The sequence below is a fragment of the Amblyomma mixtum genome, chromosome 3 (genome assembly GCF_055824585.1).
Source record: "Amblyomma mixtum isolate Tamu chromosome 3, ASM5582458v1, whole genome shotgun sequence".
NCBI classification, from domain to species: Eukaryota; Metazoa; Arthropoda; class Arachnida; order Ixodida; family Ixodidae; genus Amblyomma; species Amblyomma mixtum.
Window position 1 is genome coordinate 115,306,553 of NC_143014.1, and position 19,237 is coordinate 115,325,789.

At 46.9% G+C, this 19,237-nt stretch overlaps 1 protein-coding gene across 10 annotated transcripts; it reads right to left on the reverse strand.

Annotated features, from left to right (window-relative positions):
* Positions 1 to 880: 880 nt before the first annotated feature.
* Positions 881 to 19,200, reverse strand: LOC149351474 (uncharacterized). 10 transcript variants are annotated; one of them, XR_016290599.1, is made up of 6 exons: positions 18,884 to 19,200; positions 15,564 to 15,655; positions 15,293 to 15,516; positions 4,124 to 4,209; positions 3,798 to 4,009; positions 881 to 2,467 (listed from the first exon to the last, which is right to left on the reverse strand). XR_016290599.1 is itself a non-coding variant. In XM_089580813.1 (5 exons), the coding sequence occupies exons 2-4, from the start codon at positions 15,594 to 15,596 to the stop codon at positions 3,942 to 3,944; spliced, it is 183 nt and encodes a 60-aa protein (XP_089436939.1). In that variant the 5' UTR covers positions 15,597 to 15,655; positions 18,884 to 19,200; the 3' UTR covers positions 881 to 2,467; positions 3,798 to 3,941. The 10 variants fall into 10 exon arrangements, 5 of the variants coding, with proteins under 5 accessions (XP_089436939.1, XP_089436937.1, XP_089436935.1 ...); XR_016290598.1 differs by lacking the exon at positions 18,884 to 19,200 and having other exon boundaries at positions 15,564 to 18,234; XM_089580813.1 differs by lacking the exon at positions 15,293 to 15,516 and having other exon boundaries at positions 4,128 to 4,209.
* Between the last annotated feature and the right edge of the window lie 37 nt (positions 19,201 to 19,237).

Here is a 19,237-nt window from a genome sequence, read left to right on the forward strand (position 1 = left end):
TGGCGCGCGCATGCACTAGATTGGGAAATCGGTTTTGGAGGAAGGAGAGGGAACCTTCAGCTTCACAATGAGCCGAGCTCAGTTGGCTTAAAGCAAGCAAAGCGAATAGACATGTTTGAGCGTGTACCCCTGTTTCGTCGTTGTGTCGAAGAAACCATGTAGCGAACGTTGGAACAGTGCTACGTGGTGAAGCTTTGCGTTAAACTGAGTAAGTCACCTATCGAGACGTTCGACATGATCAAGAAAGCATGCGGGAATGATGCAATGTCCAGACTGCAAATGCTCCAGTGGCACAAAGCATTACCGTGAAGACATTCAGGACGACACAATCAACATTACCGCCCGTAACCGTTGTTGATGGGCACCCAGACCATTGCTAATTGTGAGCGTCTTCATGGCCATTTGTAAATGCTTTGTGTCATGGGAACACTTGCGATCTGGACATTACATTATTCCCACATGTTGTCTTTATCATGTCGAAGGTCTCGGTAGGTGACTTACTCAGTTTAACGCAAAGCTTCATTGCGTAGTGCTGTTCCAACTTTGGCTCCATGGTTTCCTCGATGCAGCGACGAAACAGGGGCACACACTCAAACACGTTCACTCGCTTCGCCTGCTTGAAGCCAACTGAGCTCGTTCATTGTGAAGCTGAAGGTTCCCCCTCCTTCCCTCAAAACCAGTTTCCCAATCTAGGGCATGCACGCGCCACGCCGCGACTTGCCTCATTACTTTCAGGACAGACCCTGTGTGCGTGTGTGTGTGTGTGTGCGCGCGCGCGTCTATCCTCTTATCTGCGTATTAGGCATGCATGCATGGCGAGCACATTCTATATATTGTGGGTGTGCAGTTCCCATTACGCTAAAAGAAAAATGCACACAGCTGCATTTTATATCCTGATGTATTTTAAAAATTTAAAGCAAACTGTACATACTTCCAAATGCAGAATGAAAACTCCGTCAAATTTTCACAATATCACAGGAATATTGAGCTCACACAGAGCCACAGCTGACACCACAATGCAGCACAGCTTGGCAGTAGGCTCATAAAAGGTACAAAAATGTCATAGCACAGCTTGTCTGGCTGGCTCATAAAAGGTACAGAAAGGTCACACCACAGGTTACACATTTCTGGAAAAGCTCAAGGGAATTAAATCACAGACATTGTATACACTGCAGTAATTGTAGAATGATGAAAATTAAGACCTTGAAACTGCTGTTCACATATTTACCATTATCAGAGCAATAACACGTTTTGGCGGGCTAGTTGGTTAAGCATCTTGAATAAACAGCGCGAACGAAGACGAGCACAAAAGACAAGAAAACGACACAGCGAAGTGTCGTCCGTTTTCTTGTCTTCTGTGCTCGTCTTCGTTCGCGCTGTTTATTCAAGATATCAGAGCAAATTTTTTCTGGCACAGAACTGCAGTTAACACCAAACAACAGTACATGTAGCGCAGCTTGGTTTGATGGCTCCAAATAGCTATAAAAATACCACAGGATGAGGAAATTTGGTTTGAAAACAATTGCTAATACAACATTTATGAAATAAAAGCTAAAACTTGATGCGCATATCAGACTGAGAAAGATTACAGTGCTTAAGCAGTTAAGACAAGAGGCAGATAAGCAAGGACAGGATATGCAGCATAAGATACAAAAGAACTGAAAGATAACTAAGGCAGTGACCTGAAATTAGGAGTCTGAAATGACCGCAGCCAAATGTTTTAAAAATAAGCACCCAAAAAAAATAAAAACTACAAGTAGCCCAGGTAGACCTACACCACATGCTGCAGGGTGATGAAAGGTGGCAGGAGATAAGTATTCATAAAATATAAAAGGCAACACAATGAGCAGAACAAAGAGTGTTGCCAACCGCTTCAAAATGAAAAAAAAAAAAGGTAGACAGTCCAGTTAAAGCTACACTTAAGCAGTGTGCACACTAAATATAGACGAAGCATGCAGTGGCAGTGTATGTGGCTAAGGGTGGCACAAGACATCAAACAAGGAAAGGTAAAGCAATGACTAGAACAGAAATAAACAAAGGGGCTGCTATCAATCAACGTAAAAATAAAAACAATGTAAGCAATCTAGTAAGAGCTACAACTGAGCAATGAGCACACCATACATTGGTTAAGCAGACAGTGGCAGAAGGCATGAAATAGGAAAAGGTAAGGTAATGCCTAGAAAAGGCATCACAAATAGATATATCAACCATTTTAAAAATAAAAAGGTTATACAAGCTAGTTGGCACCTGAACATTGTAAATAAAGAATGACATGATTCTAGTCAAATTGGCACACGTTACCTAAGTGCAGTAAAATACAAAATAGACACAAAAATGTGAGACTTTCACAAAAGCAAAATGGTAGGAAAAAGACTACTTAGGGGGAGCAACATCTTCATTCTTTCTTTCACCTCAGCTTTACTCCTGGCTGGCAGTGCTCCAGACTTGATAAAGTGAAGGAAGAAGTCTGAAAAGACGGCCAAAAAATTATTGTATTACCACATAACGGTGCAAACAGTGTTACATGTCTCATGTGATTTTTTTTTTTTTCATTCAGTGAAATAAATATGCGAGAAGATAACCATTAAAATATTGCCTTAAAGGGTGAGCCGTGAATGCAAGACTCGTAGCTCAGCAATAAACACCTGACTAGTGTGTGCTCACAAAGGGTATATTTTCTACAATTCGTATTCCATCAGTCTAACCTTATCTTAGCCCTTGAATCTGTTCAGAATCGTGCCTTCTTTCAAACTACTTGCGATTCTCTAACACATCCGCCTTAAAGTTCCAACTGCAGCTTACTTCTCTCGCTTCCCGTCGTCGAATTTCGTGTTTCTGCCTTTATCGCAGGTTTTTCCATTGTTGACCCCGTGACAGTCAGCTCATTCTACCAGTACCTCGAACACCCCGCACAGGCCATCCTAACAGCCTCATCCCACATCATGCCCGCACTACTACATTCCAGAAGTCATTTTTTTGTGCGCACAGCTCGTGACTGGAATGACCTTCCCAGCGGCTTATCGCTAATCCCTGATCCTGCCCATTTCAAGACTGCCATCGAGGAAGCCATGACATTGTCATGATTCTCACGTAACATTCATTGTTAACCGCCGTTCTTGCGCCCACCCCTCACGTAATGTCCCGCCAGGGACCCTTGAGCTTCAAATAAATAATAATAATAACTAAAAATGAAGAATGAAGTCCTTGAAATGCCGTGAAAAACAAATGTCGCTATATAGTTCTAAGCTTCATAACGCCTGCCTTCATTTTATTATGAGCCAGGAGGTGCTGGCAGTAATATCCATATCATGAAGTGTTACTAACAAGTCATCTCTGACAACTCTCCACAGCTAAATGTATGACAGGAAGAATAAGAGAGATATGTTAAGTATGTAAATTCACTGTCACATAAAGATATATCCAAGAGAGGGAACAAGGCCCACAGGATACCTGCTTTAGCATGGTGATGCAACAATGGTACTTCTGGTACTTGTTCAAATAAAAATGCACAGCAGCAATTTATTATGCTGCATCTCCTTTAAAAAGAAAAGACAGAACACTACACTCATGGAAATAATTTAGCGATTTTTCAAGCTGAATGATTGGCACCAGTTATGCATCATTGTGCTCAATACACTATGTTTAATGAAATGAAAGCAGGACTATGCAAGAAGAAGCACTAATTCCAAACATAACCCATGTATTTTTGTGAATGGGTGAGCGACACTTAGTGCGCAGCAGAAATAATTTCTTTTCAGAAACAAATGTTCGGGCACAATGCAATATAATACACGTACCTTTCAAAGCTTCAAGTTTTTTCTTGTCCAAACCATGGCTTTGGTGGGCCCTTTGTCCTGTTTGATGCCTTTTCCGTCACACTTCTGTTTACAAGAACAGCAGTCGAAAAAATGCTAGTCGCTGCCTCCCGGGTAAATACGGAATCATTCCGTGCCTTCATAAGTGTGTCGAAGTCGCAAGACGACAAGTGCACCCGCTGACTTATGCATACCTAGAATAATAAAAAAAAAACCATAAGGGGTGCTCAGATTGGCATGGTTATACTTTGCATGTGAGCAGGTTAGCTAATTAGAGGAAAAAGAAGTAAAAGCTAAGCAGCAGATACCTGCCCATAATTTTCTTCGAAAAGGGTATGTTGGGGAGAATCCTGGCTTGAATCCGTTTCTTGTTAAGGTTCAGGGCAGGCTGTACCTAAAATTTTTTTAAAAGGAAAATTGGAGCAAAAGTTAGAATCTGACCAATCATGTGCACAAACAGAAATGTTGTGCACAAGATGCACTCTCAAACAACTATTTGCCTTTGCCCCCTCATGAATTCATACACTGAGCAGAATGAGAGATGCAGTGAAAAGAAGAATGAGAGATGCAGTGTAACATATTAATCTGGCATGTGATTAATGCAAGAAGCCTTTTTTACATTTGTTTCACACTGCACAAGAGCTTGGCATTACTCAAATTTCCATTAAAAGGTTTCAGTGCAGCACGTATGATTTAATGCACCAAAATATTTTTTTTTTAGTGAAGGCAGGTCACAAAACTGCTTTCCTCCCCTTCCTGCTAGCCTAGTAATGAGCCAAATGAAAAAGAGACAATGCGCTGGGTCATGATAGGGGCCAGAAAAAGAAAGCGGGCATGGCCTTCAGTAACCAGTGAGTGGCATGCCTCAGTGTTAGTGTAATGTTAGGACTTGCTTTCTGAAAACTGGTCCCATAAGCTAATACCATGCCAAACCAACCCCTTGAAACAATACTTTAGAATTACTGGGCTGCTTGCAACAACAAATTTGGTGCAGTTGTACACTGGCCTCCACTGTACGTAGAGGGAATATTTAATAGACAGCTTGAATGGTCCGAGACGGGTTTTTAATGTTTATTATTTCTTTAATCCCCTAAAATCATCATCATTATGCTGCATGTTTCGTAAGTAGCTTGGAGAAATTTTGTCGTGTTGTCCACAATCATAGCAGAGGAAGCGATATGGAGGAGATACACTGGAAGGCTAGCAAGCACTTATAAACTGTCTTTTGCTATGACTGCCAAACTAATAAGGGAGCAATTAATCATTCGCATCCACCCAAGCCTAGCTATACGGCTACAAAGCAAAGCTCCACAGAAACTTTGTATTGAAAGAAAAATTCGTCCTAGTCCAGGGTTCGAACCCAGGACCACCGCTTCACCAGACCAGTTGCTCTACCAGATGAGCTAACCTAGACAGCTAGCATATGGCAGGGCGAGAACGAATTGATCAATAACTCGATGTGGGAACAGCGTTGGTCAGATGTTTGAATTGAATAAGTTATGCTACCTGGTGTCGCGAATTGGTAACGCGTCCCCGAGTGCCGAAGGGGAACACTATTGCGTGCAGGTTCGGACAAGAAAACAAACAGATCAAACAAAACAAAACGAAGCCGTATTTATAATTTAAAGGAAAGGAGCCAATAAGAAACGAAAACACCGAGAAAACACACACTTAACATGCGTACAACGCTACAGATTGAAAGAAAGAGTTCACCAGATATGGAGCGTCCCAGGTGAAGCGGGATTGCCTCGCTGGCAGCAAGGACACGGGTTGATGAACTGCGATGCATTGCTGGCGTTCCGTCGAAGGAAGCGGTGGTAGAGAGCCAGGTGGTAAGGAGTGGAGAGGAACACAGGAAGATGCCGATAGACTCCAGTCAGCCGCCCCAAAAACTTGGCAGCAGCAGCGGGAAAAGCGTAGACAAGTCCCGTCAAAGGCTTCCCAAAACGCCGTAGACTTGTGCCGTCTACCCAAGGAAGCCTCTCGGCAGCACAGACCCTCCATCCATCGGCTGCCACCTCCAAACTTGAAAGGGACGCAGGAGGCTTACGTTGTTGATCCAAGGGAGGTCCCCAGCAGCACGGACCCAACGTCCGACGGCTGCCACCCCCACGCTTGAATGACCAGACCTTCGCTGTGCTGTCTTCCTTTACACCTCGGTTTTCTCACAAGTCAGCTCTCCGCTCCATGCGCCCGCCGCGCTCTTCGTTGACGTTGCCTCGCACACACCATTTGCACGTGCACGTGCACATGCGCAACACTGGGCTGGGCTAGCACGCGCGGCGCTCCACTGTCTGACGCACCACTGTTGACACATCGCATTCAAATATCCCCCAATGATTTAATGTGCACATCACATATGCCCCCACTTCGGAAAAGTTTTTTCGCATAGAAAAAACTGCTGTTGGTGCACACAACACTTATGTTCATGTGGTAAACGGACAAGTCAAATGCTGGCGAAGTCACCGAAGGCACTTTACATCGTGACACAAGGAGGCACATGGAAACGCGGACAAAGGGAACATGGGTTCAAACATTATACATCTGGCAAAAGGGAACTTAAAAACCATACAAAACATCAGACATAAACTTTAAAGATGTCTGTACCATAAAGGTGAATATGTACACACTGAACAATCTATAACCGGAGAACAAAGGAAGAAGAAAGAACAACCCACAAACACTACCACACTGTATTTGCACCGGTTACCATTGCAAACACCGTATAGTAGCACTGTAGATTGGGCATCACCCTCCGGCAATATACAAACGACTCATGCAATCGGCGCCTACGTTTTCAGAGCCCTTAATGTACTCTACACGAAAGGTATACTCTTGTAATGTTAGCACCAACGCAATACCCTGCTGTTCAAGTGCTTTGCTTTGTTAAATATTGCAAGGGTTGGTGGTCAGTCTGAATGATGAAGAACGTCTCGTACAAGAATAAGTGGAATTTTAGAGCGCAGCTCTTTGGCGTCCGTTCCTGGGTTTCGCGTCGTCGCCGGCCTCGTAACCAGCTCCGCCCCCCTTTCATCCCCCCAGCGCTAGCAGCAACCGACTGATACCGCTGGATGCCGCTGACGCCGCTAGAGAGTCAAGATAACGTGACTGCATAGAACACCGTCGCCGCCATGCAGAAAGAGGAGGAAAGGGTCCCCCCCCCCCCCCCCCCCTGTTCTTGTGTAGCGGATAGGGTGCTCTTCAGTTGCCGACGCGCCGGTTATTTCACGTAGGCCCCGGCACGTCGACGAATACGTGACCACCTTCCCACGGCTAGACCTGGTTCTTAGCGCTGCGGAAGCGAGGGTATCATATTGTTTGTGTCGGCATCGGCGGCGTTGTCCCTGAAACCAACTCCGCAGCTGGGGTTGACTCACTATCGAAAAGGTGAAACAGCTTATTTGCTGCGCTCAAATTTCGCATTAGGAAGTAACGTAATCGTCGGTAATTTTTTTTCAACCGCCAAACACACGCGTTCAATCGCTGAGTAGCGAGATTCGCGAGGTAACAACTATCAAATTGCGTATGATACTGGGTGGAGGACTCCATGCTCCTACAGGAGAACGGTGCCTATGCTGACCTCTGAAGCATCTGTGCAAAGCACAAACTGCTTACTGAGAACTGGAGCTCTTAATACCAGCCTAGAAGTTAATGCGTTTTTGAGCTCATCAAAAGCGGCTTGCCACTGTGGTGTCCAAGAGACAAGGTTGCATTCACTTTTGCATGTCATCTGCACGGGCGGTTGGACTTTGTAGGCATAGCCAGGGATGAAATTGCGGTAGTATTCGGCAAGTCCTAAAAAGGAACATGTCTGCTTCTTGGTCTTCGGAAGCGGCACATTGACAAGCTTTTCTACCACTGTTTCCAACGGTCGGATTGTCCCTTCTCCAAGCTGATGTCCAAGAAAAGAGATGTTAGTGGCTCCGATTTCACTTTTCTACGGTTTGATTGTGAGGCCAGCCTCGTGCACTCTGCTAAATAGCCTGTTTAAAGTCCAAAGATGTTCTTCCCAGGTAGAGGTCGCTACGAGAACATCGTTGATGTAATGAACATTGTCTATGCCTTGTAAGAGAATGCGCATCAGGCGCGTAAAGATGGCCGATGCTGTCTTAATGCCAAAGGGCATATAGACGAACTGATAGTGACCGGATTGGGTAGAGAACGCTGTTTTTGGTCTTGAAGCTTCCTCCAAGGGTACTTGCCAATAGCCTTTAGCAAGGTCAAATTTCGAAAAGTACCCTTTGGTTCAAACCTCGGTAAATATTACGTCTGTTCTTGGAATGGACTCTGCATCAGACACACGAACATCATTGATGCGTCGAAAATCGATGCAAGTCCGATAGGTGTTGTCTTTCTTTTTAATCAGAACGAGGGGGGAATTGTATGGAGATTTTGAACGTTCAATGACCCCTAATTTGATCTCGTCTATCTCCTTTTCGACTACGTCCTTCATGGCAAAAGGCAACAGGTACTGTGGGGTATTCACGACTTCAGAGGTCGAGCTTGAGTTGACACTCCACTACATTAGTCTTCCCAGGAATCTCCGAAAAGATGTCTGCATATGTGTCAAGTAAGCTCTGAATCTCCTGCTGTTTTTCATCATCGAGCTTGGTGGAGATCTGCACGGCGTCAATTCCTTCACCGCGGTCTGTGCTAAGGGTAGGCAGTCGTTCTTCTGAGTCACATTCTTCGATTAGGACGAAAGATGAAGCCAGCACGGTCCCTTGGAACGCATGCTCTTGTACCATTTGAGCATATTGATGTGGAATAGCTTCTTAGAGTGACCCAAGTCAATCCAATTATCCACGTCGTTCTTTTTGCCAGACACCACGAATGGACCTTTCCACTGCATCAGGAGTTTATTGTGGCTACTCGACAAAAGAATGAGAGCACGATCTCCAACCCTTGAAGGTGCACTGAAGAGGAATCTGAACTCGTCTTTTTACCGCGGGAACTCGATTTACACGTTTCCAGCATTCTTAGAAACTTCGATTTATTGCCCTGTGCGCCCGATTTCCCTAATTAAATCGGGTTAACGTCTGGCTCCCACCTTTTTTTTTTTCTAATTCCCTGCATACGGTGGGAGGAGTCGACCAACGCATGAAGTGCCTTTCAGGCAGTCGCGTGGCAACTTTGCTTTTGCTTTTATTTTGTTCCTTTTAGGTTTCGGTGAATAAGTAGGTCTAGTCAGAGACTGCATATCTGCAAATGAGGTCCACGGAAATAAAAATACGCATGGACTCTTTGCTTTTGCCGATCACTAAGTATCACTCCGCCGATGGCAGAGCGGCAAGCTGCTACGAGACTGGGTGAAAGGTTGATCAACTCCTCCCACCGTTTGCGGGGAATTAAAAAAAAAAGGCGGGAGCCCGACAGTAATCCGATTTAAATTAGAGAAATCGGCCGCAGAGGGCAATAATTCGAAGTTTCCAAGAACGCTTGGAACGTCTCGATCGAGTCCCAGCAGTAAAAATGCGAGTTCAGATTCCTCTTCAGTGCACCTTTAAATACCGCTTCTTGCTATTCCTGTCATAGCATCTCTTTTGAGACTTTTGGGCACGCAACAAATTTTGATGTGGCGCTCTCACAGTTTGCTCGAGACGTTCTCTTAGATCGAGAACGTAACCATATGTCGTCTTCGTGTCTTCTCCCAGCTCTTCCCTTGTCTAAAGCTCTCCGAGGACTGCGAGCGATCCTCGCACACGTCGTCCAAATATCAACTTAAACGGTGAAAACCCCGGACTCGCCTGCGGCACCTCTCTGTATGTGAACAGAAGTGGAGCAATATAATGGTCCCATGTTTTGGGCTGGTCCTGACTGAGCTTCCGCAGCATCTGCTTGAGTGTGCCGTTAAATTTCTCCATCATCCCATTGCACATTGTATGGTACGGAGTCGTGCCGAGATGTTTCACCGCTAAGAGATCATTGAGCTCTCTCATCATTTCTGAAGTGAAACAGGAGTCCTGGTCACGGAGGATCTTTCGCAAAACCTATTCTTGAAAACATCTGCACAAACCTTCTGCCACAGTTGCTGAATCTATCTTTGGCAGAGCCACGGCATCGGGATATCGCGTGGCAAAATCGACGAGACTGAGAATACATCTATTCCCTTTCACCGATGTGGGCGACAACGGACTGATAATATCAACAGCGACCCGAACAAATGGAGTGTTGATAAGAGGCATGCATCCCAATGGAGCTTTCCCTACTTTGCCTTTCGGGCACGTCCTTTGGCAGGTGTCGCACGACCTGACATAACTTTTAATCTCCTCCTGCACTCCTGGCCAGTAGAATTCTTCCAGCACTCGATCTGTAGTCTTCTTAATGCCCTGATGCCCTGCGAACGGGCTATCGTGGGCAAGCATTAACACCTGCGATCTTCAAGACTTTGGAAGTACTACCTGTCGAACCTCTCTGCCAGAGGAGAGATGATAGAGGCGGTACAGCAAACCGCTTTTCGACCGAATACGACTGCAAAGTGCCGTGCTTGCCATGGAACACCTTCCCTACATTCACCCAACATGCCTTCAATGAACCACCCTCTCTTTGCTCTTTTTCTAACACCTCCTTGGTGAATCGCATGGGACCGACACTTAAGGCAGTATTTTGTCTACTTCGTCTGGAAACGTCCTTCCCAGCCAACACCACTTTTGAGTCCTCGCCATTTTCACTGGCAACCTCGTCATTGACTATGCCAGGATATAATTTAGCAACGGCCTCAGATTTCTTCCAATTAATATCTGGATTTGACGGCTCACGGGCCTCTGGTATATTATCAATTATGACATCGTACAATGGTATCTCCATGCACTTTACCAGGGCTGTGCCAGTGAAATAAGGGGAAGCGATATAGACTTCTGCCTCGGCAACTTCCAGACTACTGCCATCAACAAGGAACACCGTAGAACTCGAGCCGGTGAGAGCTGAGTCAGGAAATAGGGCCCTCAGCACAACCACCGTATTGCTCACCGTGTCCCGTAAAACATGTACGGGTATGCCTCGGAGTTCTCCCTCTAGGACAGGGGTTCTCAAACTTTTTTTGCTTGGAGGAACCTTAAAAGCCTTCAATAAGTTCCAGGGAACCCCCCCCCCCCTTCCTGCTTTCACTTACGAGCAATGTCGTCGAGTGCATTTTTGCAAAGAGAGAGCTGCAAAAGTTAAATGTTTATTACACAGATTAATACAAATACTAATGTGATGGGTGGTACTGCTTCCCTTTTAAGAGCAAGTCAAAGCGTGGCTCAGTAGCACTCAGAGCCAGTCTCATATCAGCTGCCGGGTCAGGGCCGGTGAGGGTTCTCGCGGAACACAAGAAGACAGCCTGCGGACTCCTGTGTTCCGCGGAACCCAGTTTGAGAACCCCTGCTCTAGGACATGCATGTGTTGTGCGTCTGCAGGCTTTTTCCGGACAAGTCCGACCACCACCTTGTCCTCAGCCGGTTGAAGCCTACCTGCTGTTGTGGACACCGTTTCAGGCGCAACACTGTCTGGCTGAACACAACAGGACGACTGTTTCTGGATTTAGTGCTTTCTTGAGCAGGAACCTACTTCATACTGTTTTTCGACAATAAACGCAATAAAGCTGTTTTGGTTTTTGAGCGACAGTCGGCAGCCTTATGTCCTGGTCGATTACAAATGAGGCACCTTCCCGACTGTCTATTTGATGGAACATCCTCTTTCGGAATGCCCACCTCGAACGATTCTTTGCACGAAGACAAGTTCCTTTGCCGCTGGGCCTCTAGAAAGTTGTCTGCTGCCTCAGCCATTTTGTCCAGCGCATTGCATTCTCCTTCTCGAAGGAAAATCGCCAGACTATGGCAGTTCCACATGAACTGTTCAGCCACCACCAAGTCACGTAAATCATTGTACGTTGTGGCCGTTCCCGACATCTCGACTCATCGATCAAAAAGACTGAGCAAGCGTGCAATGTATTGCTTGCCTGTTTCTTTATCAAGTGGCTTACTTTCACGAAACCTTTCGCGATAACCTTCTGCTGTGAACCGAAAATGTTGGAGCAGGGCTAGTTTTTCCTTATCGTAATCCATTGAATCTGATGGAGACAGTCAACCGAACACACAGAGAGCCTCACCAGTCAAAGTGCTGTCGCCCATTTTTCCTTAGGCCAGCTGTGCCCTTCTGCAATACGCTCAAAACGTTTGAGGTATGCATTCAAGTCATCCCTGCGATCGTCGAAAGGCGGGATCAACTTGTGTGCGCTAATCGCTGCTGAGGGCCCCAGTGCGGGTTCTCGATTACCCCCACCAGCTTCTGCGAGCCTTAATTGGAGCTGCAATCTACGCTCTTCAGCCTCTGCTAGCGACTTTGCATGCTCGCGTTAAGCTTCACGTACAGCGTGTTCAGCTTGTGCTTGGGCCTTGGCGTGCTCGCGTTTGGCTGCACATGCAGCGCGTTCCTTCTCCTGCTCAGCGGCGATCCATGAACGCAGCTCCGCATCTCTCAACCCTAACTCTTTGCCTAATGCAATCAAATTCTTTAGCATTGCCATCATTCCTTTTTACGAACTCGCGAAAGGAAAAAAACATGCCTTTGTCCTGTCGCACGGACGCCAGATTGTTGTGAATTGGTAACGCGTCCCCGACTGCCGAAGGAGAATGCTATCGCGTGCAGGTTCGAACAAGAAAACGAACAGATCAAACAAAACAAAACAAAGCCGTATTTATAATTTAAAGGAAAGGAGCCAATAAGAACCAAAAACACCAAGAAAAACACACACTCAACACGCGTACAACACTACAGATTAAAGGAAAGAGTTCACCAAGATATGGAGCGTCCCAGGTGAAGCAGCAATACCTTGCTGGTAGCAAGGACGTGGGTTGATGAACTGCGATGCGTCGCTGGAGCTGCATCGAAGGAAGCGGCGGTAGAGAGCCAGGTGGTATGGATATAGTCCAGAGTTTGACGGAATACCGTCTGGCGAGGGGCGAACATAGCGTAAATAACAAACATACACTCGCTAACTTTAATTCTTCAAAAGGAAACAATGTTTCGGGGCCCGTATGGGATCCCCTTGATCACATAGAGCGCTGCATGGAACGACAGTGGTTTATATACGGTTAAAATTTCCTAGCGAGCGATTGTAAATTTTTGGCCGATTACCATGTGTTCTGTTAAGAGCATACTTTGTGCTATGTATATGGAATGATTCCAAAAGGAGGCGCGATGACAAGTTTTTCGCTATGACAATGATAGATGCTTCGTCCCAATCAATGGGGTGTCCTGTTGATGCGTTGTGTTCCGCCAAAGCATTTGATGTAGAGTGGCCGTTCATGACGTCATTCTGATGCTCTTTGAGCCTTCGTCTGAAATTTCCAGTTTCGCCAATGTAGGCAGCGTCACAGCCTTGGCATGGTATCTTGTACACCACACCAGGGTATCTTGAGCGTTCTAAGGGCCCCGAAACGTCGTTTCCTTTTGAAGAATTCAAGTTGGCGAGTGTATGTTCGTTATTTACGCCAGGTGGTATGGAGCGGAGAGGAACACAGGAAGATGCCGATAAGACTCCAGTGAGGCACCCCAAGAACTTGGCAGCAGCAGCGGGAAATGCGTAGCCAACTCCCGTCAAAGGCTTCCCAAAACGCCGTAGTCTTATGCCGTCTATCCAAGGAAGTTTCCCGGCAGCACAGACTCTCAATCCATCGGCTGCCACCTCCAAACTTGAAAGGGACGCAGAAGGCTTATGTTGCTGATCCCAGGGAGGTCCCCGGCAGCACGGACTTAACGTCAGACGGCTGCCACCCCCACGCTTGAATAACCCAACCTTCGCTGCGCTGTCTTCCTTTACACCTCGGTTTTCTGACACGCCAGCTCTCCGCTCCTCGTACCCGCCGTGCTCTTTGTTGACGTCGCCTCGCACACACCATTCGCACGTGCACATGCGCAACGCTGGGCTGGCACGCGCGGCACTCCACTGTCTGATGCACCACTGTCGACACATCGCGTTCAAAAATCCCCCGACGATTTCGTGTGCACATCACACCTGGCACAACGCATGAAGTACCCTCTTCATCCAAAGGTTGCACCATCTGTGGAGTGGAATGCAATTCATGGCGTTCTCTGTGCTGCGACGGCTGGGAACATTGAGCTAACGATGGGTGGCATTCTGGGGGGAGATGTAAAGAAAAATTAGCACACTGTATCAATGAAAACTTGATGCACGGTTCTATTTGATTGGAAGGTATGCTTGCAACAGTTGTCAAGTGGTTGAGCATCCGCCTCGCACGCAGGAGGTGCGAGGTTCGATCCCCAGCGCAGCCAGGCACCCACCTATGATACAGTGGGTACAAGCCTTCCCCTGGCCTGGTGCTCGGCTTATCAGGTGTGAAATGCTCGGAAAATCGGTCTATGACCCCATCTTGAGTAGACGAAAACATCTTGTGCCATGGTGCTCTTTCGCCACAGATGCCCATGCACCATAAAAATCCACCATCATCATCACCATCACTGAATGGGCTTGGTCACACTCATTATGAGCAGAACCATGCATTAAAGTGAAGCACACAAACAGCATGTCCACAACTAAGGCATGCTTGATGTGTCATGCCGTGATTACAAAGGATAAACTTTTCACATGGTGCATCGAATCCTGTTCTCACAGCCATTTCTCATAAAGTTCCCATTTATTTATGTTTGTTTATTATGAAAGCATTGTTGTAGGGGAATGTTACAGAGGGAAGCAAGCTGGCGGGCTAGTTGTGATGCATGTTGTGAGGAAGGCAACGCAAAATCCGGACGAGAGACAACGGAGAGGACACAAGTACTCCTGAATGTCTCATTGTGTCCTCTCTTCTAGAAGTTCCTCGTCCGTATTTTGTGCTGCCTTCTTCACAACTTACAGAGGAAAGAATGCATGTCAACAATGGTCAAGTGAGCAAGGTATTACTGCAACAAAAGCAGGTAAAAACACCATGAAGCAGTACAGTGTGAAGTGTCAAGACGAGACAGCAAGGTGTTACAGATTAGAGGGAGGGAAAAAAAAAATCAATACAATACACTGCTGAACGCAACAAACGGTCACAGTCTGGCTACCACAATGATGCTGTGTAAGCACACTCGCAAATTACTTATCACTTGTCAAAACTATGGCCTGAGGCAGTCTGTTCAATTTTATAATGAGAGCAAGACTCCACTTCGTTGATTCACTGCACTCTTTAAGAGACCTACCATGGTGGCTCAGCGGTTATGGCGCTCGGCTGCTGGCCCGATACCGGCCGCAGCGGCTGAATTTCGATGGAGGCGAAATTCAAGAGGCCCGTGTACTGTGCGGTGTCAGTGCTTGTTAAAGAACCCCAGGTGGTCGAAATTTCCGGAGTCCTTCACTACACTGTCTCTCATAGCCTGAGTCGCTTTGGGACGTTAAACTCCAATAAATCAAACTAAATCAAGCTTTCTTTAAGAACTGCTTTTCTCAATAATCAACAGCTTGGTGGAAGAGTGCTTAAAATGCATAATTAACTTACCAAGTATAATTTTCTGCAGGCCGACGTTCAGAGCCCTAAGCTCTTTAATCTCATTCTGCAAAGCCTTGTTTTTTATTTGGAGCTTCTTGAAACTGCAAGCTCCGAGCGTGCGACAAGTTCATCGCTGCTGCTGTCACTTTGCAGCAGGATGCGCTGCCGCTGCTTGAGAGTAGTCGACAATATAGGTCGTAGCCTCTTTGGTTTTACCTGCATGAGTTGTAAAGCTTTTGGCAGCTAACTTGGAATGTTGCACCGCTGTTAATATACTCACCACTTCATTTTCACTTCTGGACCCTGAGCCCATGATAGGTGGTAATGAAATCCGCTTCGTCTTCACAGCGTTCTCTGCTTTTTCGCGGCTTCCTGGTAAATTCATGATCGAGAATTTTTGCAACAAAGACAGCAACAAAAATAGCAACACCAGGCAGCAACAGCGGTAACCTGCTTATATACATCAGTGGCGACGGAAAGGATTGTATATGTGGTTGCATAAGGTAACTCAAAATGCTCGCAGCCACGTACACGCCTAGCAGCAAAAGCACAGAAATCAGATTTGGCCAAAAAAAAATGGAGTCAAAGATAAAATACTGTTGTGAAGACGCAGAAGCTGCGACCGACGGCGGTCTTCCGGTTTTGTGAAAAAGCACAACTTGGCGATCTCTACTTTAAAGGGACCCTGAAATGGTTTCTTCAATCATATTTTATTGCAACAACTCTGTAGAGGTGGTCTCTGCGAGTATTCTAGTCTGATTCAGAAAGCTGCGCGTAGAACCAATAATTTACAAACAATTTTTCAAACTTGCCGCTCACAGCCGATTAGGGCGACACCTCACCGCGCGTTTTTACCCGCCCCTACCACTTGACGTAAACTGGGCAGCCTTGGCCATGGACTGGGCGACCCTTCTCATTGGCTCTGCCATATGACGTCACGCGCAATTTTTGCAATATTTCATTTGAAACTGAGCACCGATGCTCCTTGAAATACTATTTTATTGATTGCTTATTATTTTTAAAACATACGTATACAGAGGTAAGGATCCAGCGCATTTCTTGAAATTAATGTGGTACTTCCGGTAAAGAAGGAAATCCGTCTGCTCACAAAAGCATGTGTTCTCGTCAAATCTTGGCGACCGCCTTTGCGAGTTTCCTAGCTGCGCCGACGAGTCGCTGCTATAGTGTACTAGAATTATATATATCGCTGCTGTCGTCGCCCTGTGGGTCTCGGAATGGCGTGTACCAAAAGGCTCGAAGCCCATCTCAGCGGTGGCTGCACGCAGCCGCGCTTCGAGCTCCGGATCCATGCTGTTCGAGCAGCAATCAGGAGACAGATGTGCGAAAACTTGGACGGCGCGCCGCACCGATCGTCATCAGAAAGACTGCCAGCTATACTCGAGCAGCAACAAAGCATGCCTGCTTATGTTGGGAGCTTTCGGCAACGGCACCGCTCGCGGGCTCTCCGAGCGACGAGCTCTGCTGCTGCCTGGCGGCTGTCGTGGTCGTCGCTAGGCCTATAGCTCGTTTGGCGTCGAAGCCGCAGCGGCCGGCGCTTCGGAAGTCGCCTGAGCTATAATAAAAGGATCTCTTTACAGTCAACAGCATCATCTCACAATAAAGTAATAGTATGGTCACTTTCCGCGACGCCTTCAGCCGCGAAGCGAGCGGGCGCCAGGCGAGCCGGACCCCAACGTCAGGCCAGCGGCAGCTGCAAGGCGGTTGTGGCCAGAAATTTGCTCGTATCACAGTTGTTACCTTTACCAGCAGCTCAGTATTGGTCAGCGATCCTCAAAAATGACACATTTTTCACATTTCTTGGCCTAGGGTTTATTATTTACGTCAAGAACACTCTTTAGCTCATTTTTTATGACGCCGGCAGACCTGATCCAGGCCGGTCGGCCGGCCGGCATGCTCGGCGTACTTGACGTTCACACAAGGAAATACAAAACAGCCATTCTACCATAGATGATGCTTCCTAGATTCGAGCAACGACAACATGTCTGTTCAAAAGTGGATCTTTCGGCAACGACACCGACTGCGGCAACGCCGGGCGACGAACTGCGCGCTGGTCCCAGGCTGCCCTAGTCGTCGCTGGGCCTAATGGTTTCGCATCGCTGACGGCGCTTCGGAAGTCGCTTGCGCTATATCAAAAGGCCTACTCTTCACATCGCTTTACTGCGAACTCGTCCCATAATAGAATATATATTCGATTTCCACGACGCCTTCAGCAAAGGAGCTAGCAGGCGGCAGGCGAAGCGCCGCAGCAGCGCCAAAGCGGCTATGGGATGAAATTTGCTAGTATCGCACACGCTTTTACGATCAGCTCGGTAGTGGCCAACGACCGTCAGAAGTGATGCATTTTTGACATGCATCTATCCCAGGGCTTGCTATAAACGTGAACAAACAATACTAGCGCTTTTTTCACTCGCCGGCGGCCGGTATCAAGGCTGGCAGGCCGGCCCGGCGTGGCTCGGCCCCGAGCGCCCTGAGGAGCGCGCTGTACGTCATCACGACGCTGCCGCTCTCCGTGCTCGCTTTGGCTCCCGCTTCCCGTCGTTGCGTCTGCCGCGCGCGGCTCGTCGTTGACATCTAGCAAATTGCACGCAGGCGACGAGCTGCGATCGGACGTTGCGACGCCGTTCGCAACAGCGCACCGCAGTGAATCGCACTCACTTTCGCACATGTCTACGACCACCGGAAGTAAACAAGCAGAGCGCCTTTGCTTGACGTATGCATGGGCGGAGCATCGGCCCGTCTTTTCTTTTTTTTTTTCGGAGCGAGCCCCGCGTGTATGAGTTGAGGGTGGTATGTGGGGGAGAGGAGGAACATCATTTTTAATCGGCGATATCTTCGGTGTTGATGGAGTTCGCTTAACAATTTTTGCGGTGCGGCGACAAGTGATGAAATACCGATCTCTCGTGGGCTTTTGCTAACCTTGACAAAGAGCTTTTCAGGGTCCCTTTAAAAGTGACAATCGGCAACAGTATGCAGAAAACAATATCACAATTTAAAATATCAAAACTTTATCATGGAGCACGTGCACTGCCAGAGACAATGCCTGCTACTAGTTAGCCGCACATAAGCTGACAGAACTTTGCACTGCCAGAGACAATGCCTGCTACTAGTTGCGCACATAAGCTGACAGAACTTTCTGTCAGCTTATGTGCGGCTAACTAGTAGCAGGCATTGTCTCTGGCAGTGCACGTGCTCCATGATAAAGTTTTGATATTTTAAATTGTGATATTGTTTTCTGCATACTGTTGCAGATTGTCACTTTTAAAGTAGAGATCGCCAAGTTGTGCTTTTTCACAAAACAGGAAGACCGCGCTCGGTCGCAGCTTCTGCGTCTTCACAACAGTATTTTATCTTTGACTCCTGTCGGCGGCAAAAGGTATTTGAGCGCAGTTCGCGTTCACAATCGTTGGTACAAAACATGGAAACTCGGCACCGCGGAGCCGGCAACTATATGCGTGACAGCGCATACGCACGAGAGCGAGGCCATTACAATGACCAAGAAATTATACTACATGCTAGCAACGAGAGAACTTGAAAAGCAGCTAGGATATGTTTATATAACGTTATATCAATCGGACTTACCAAACAGTTCCAAAATTTGGGCCTGGAAATACCCGTCCTGAACGCTGTCGTCCACTTGACGTGATACAGTTTCCCCGGCGTGAAGTTCTTAATCGAAGATGGGTGAAAGCAAGAAATGTCTTCAATTGGAACGATGTGACGCTCGTTGTCGTCTGAGAAATTCACATAAGCATACATGACCTTGCTAGCGGCCATAGGACAAAAAATAAACTAGAAAGCCGCACCGTAGAGAAAAAAAGTCACACCAACCACGCACCAACCGCACATGTCAATTCCGAAAGTACTAAACATTCTTAACTAATTGTACGGTCCCTAAATTGCCGCCACAAAGCCGACAAAGCCGATGCGCAGCAT

Coding starts and splice junctions, on each gene's coding strand:
- LOC149351474 (XM_089580809.1), bottom strand. CDS start 19,078: ATGGCCGCTAGCAAGGTCATGTATGCTTATGTGAATTTCTCAGACGAC. Junction 4,210..18,883: donor CCAAATTTTGGAACTGTTTG/GTAAGTCCGATT, acceptor AAAAAATTTTAG/GTACAGCCTGCCCTGAACCT. Junction 4,010..4,127: donor CTTTTCGAAGAAAATTATGG/GCAGGTATCTGC, acceptor TTATTATTCTAG/GTATGCATAAGTCAGCGGGT.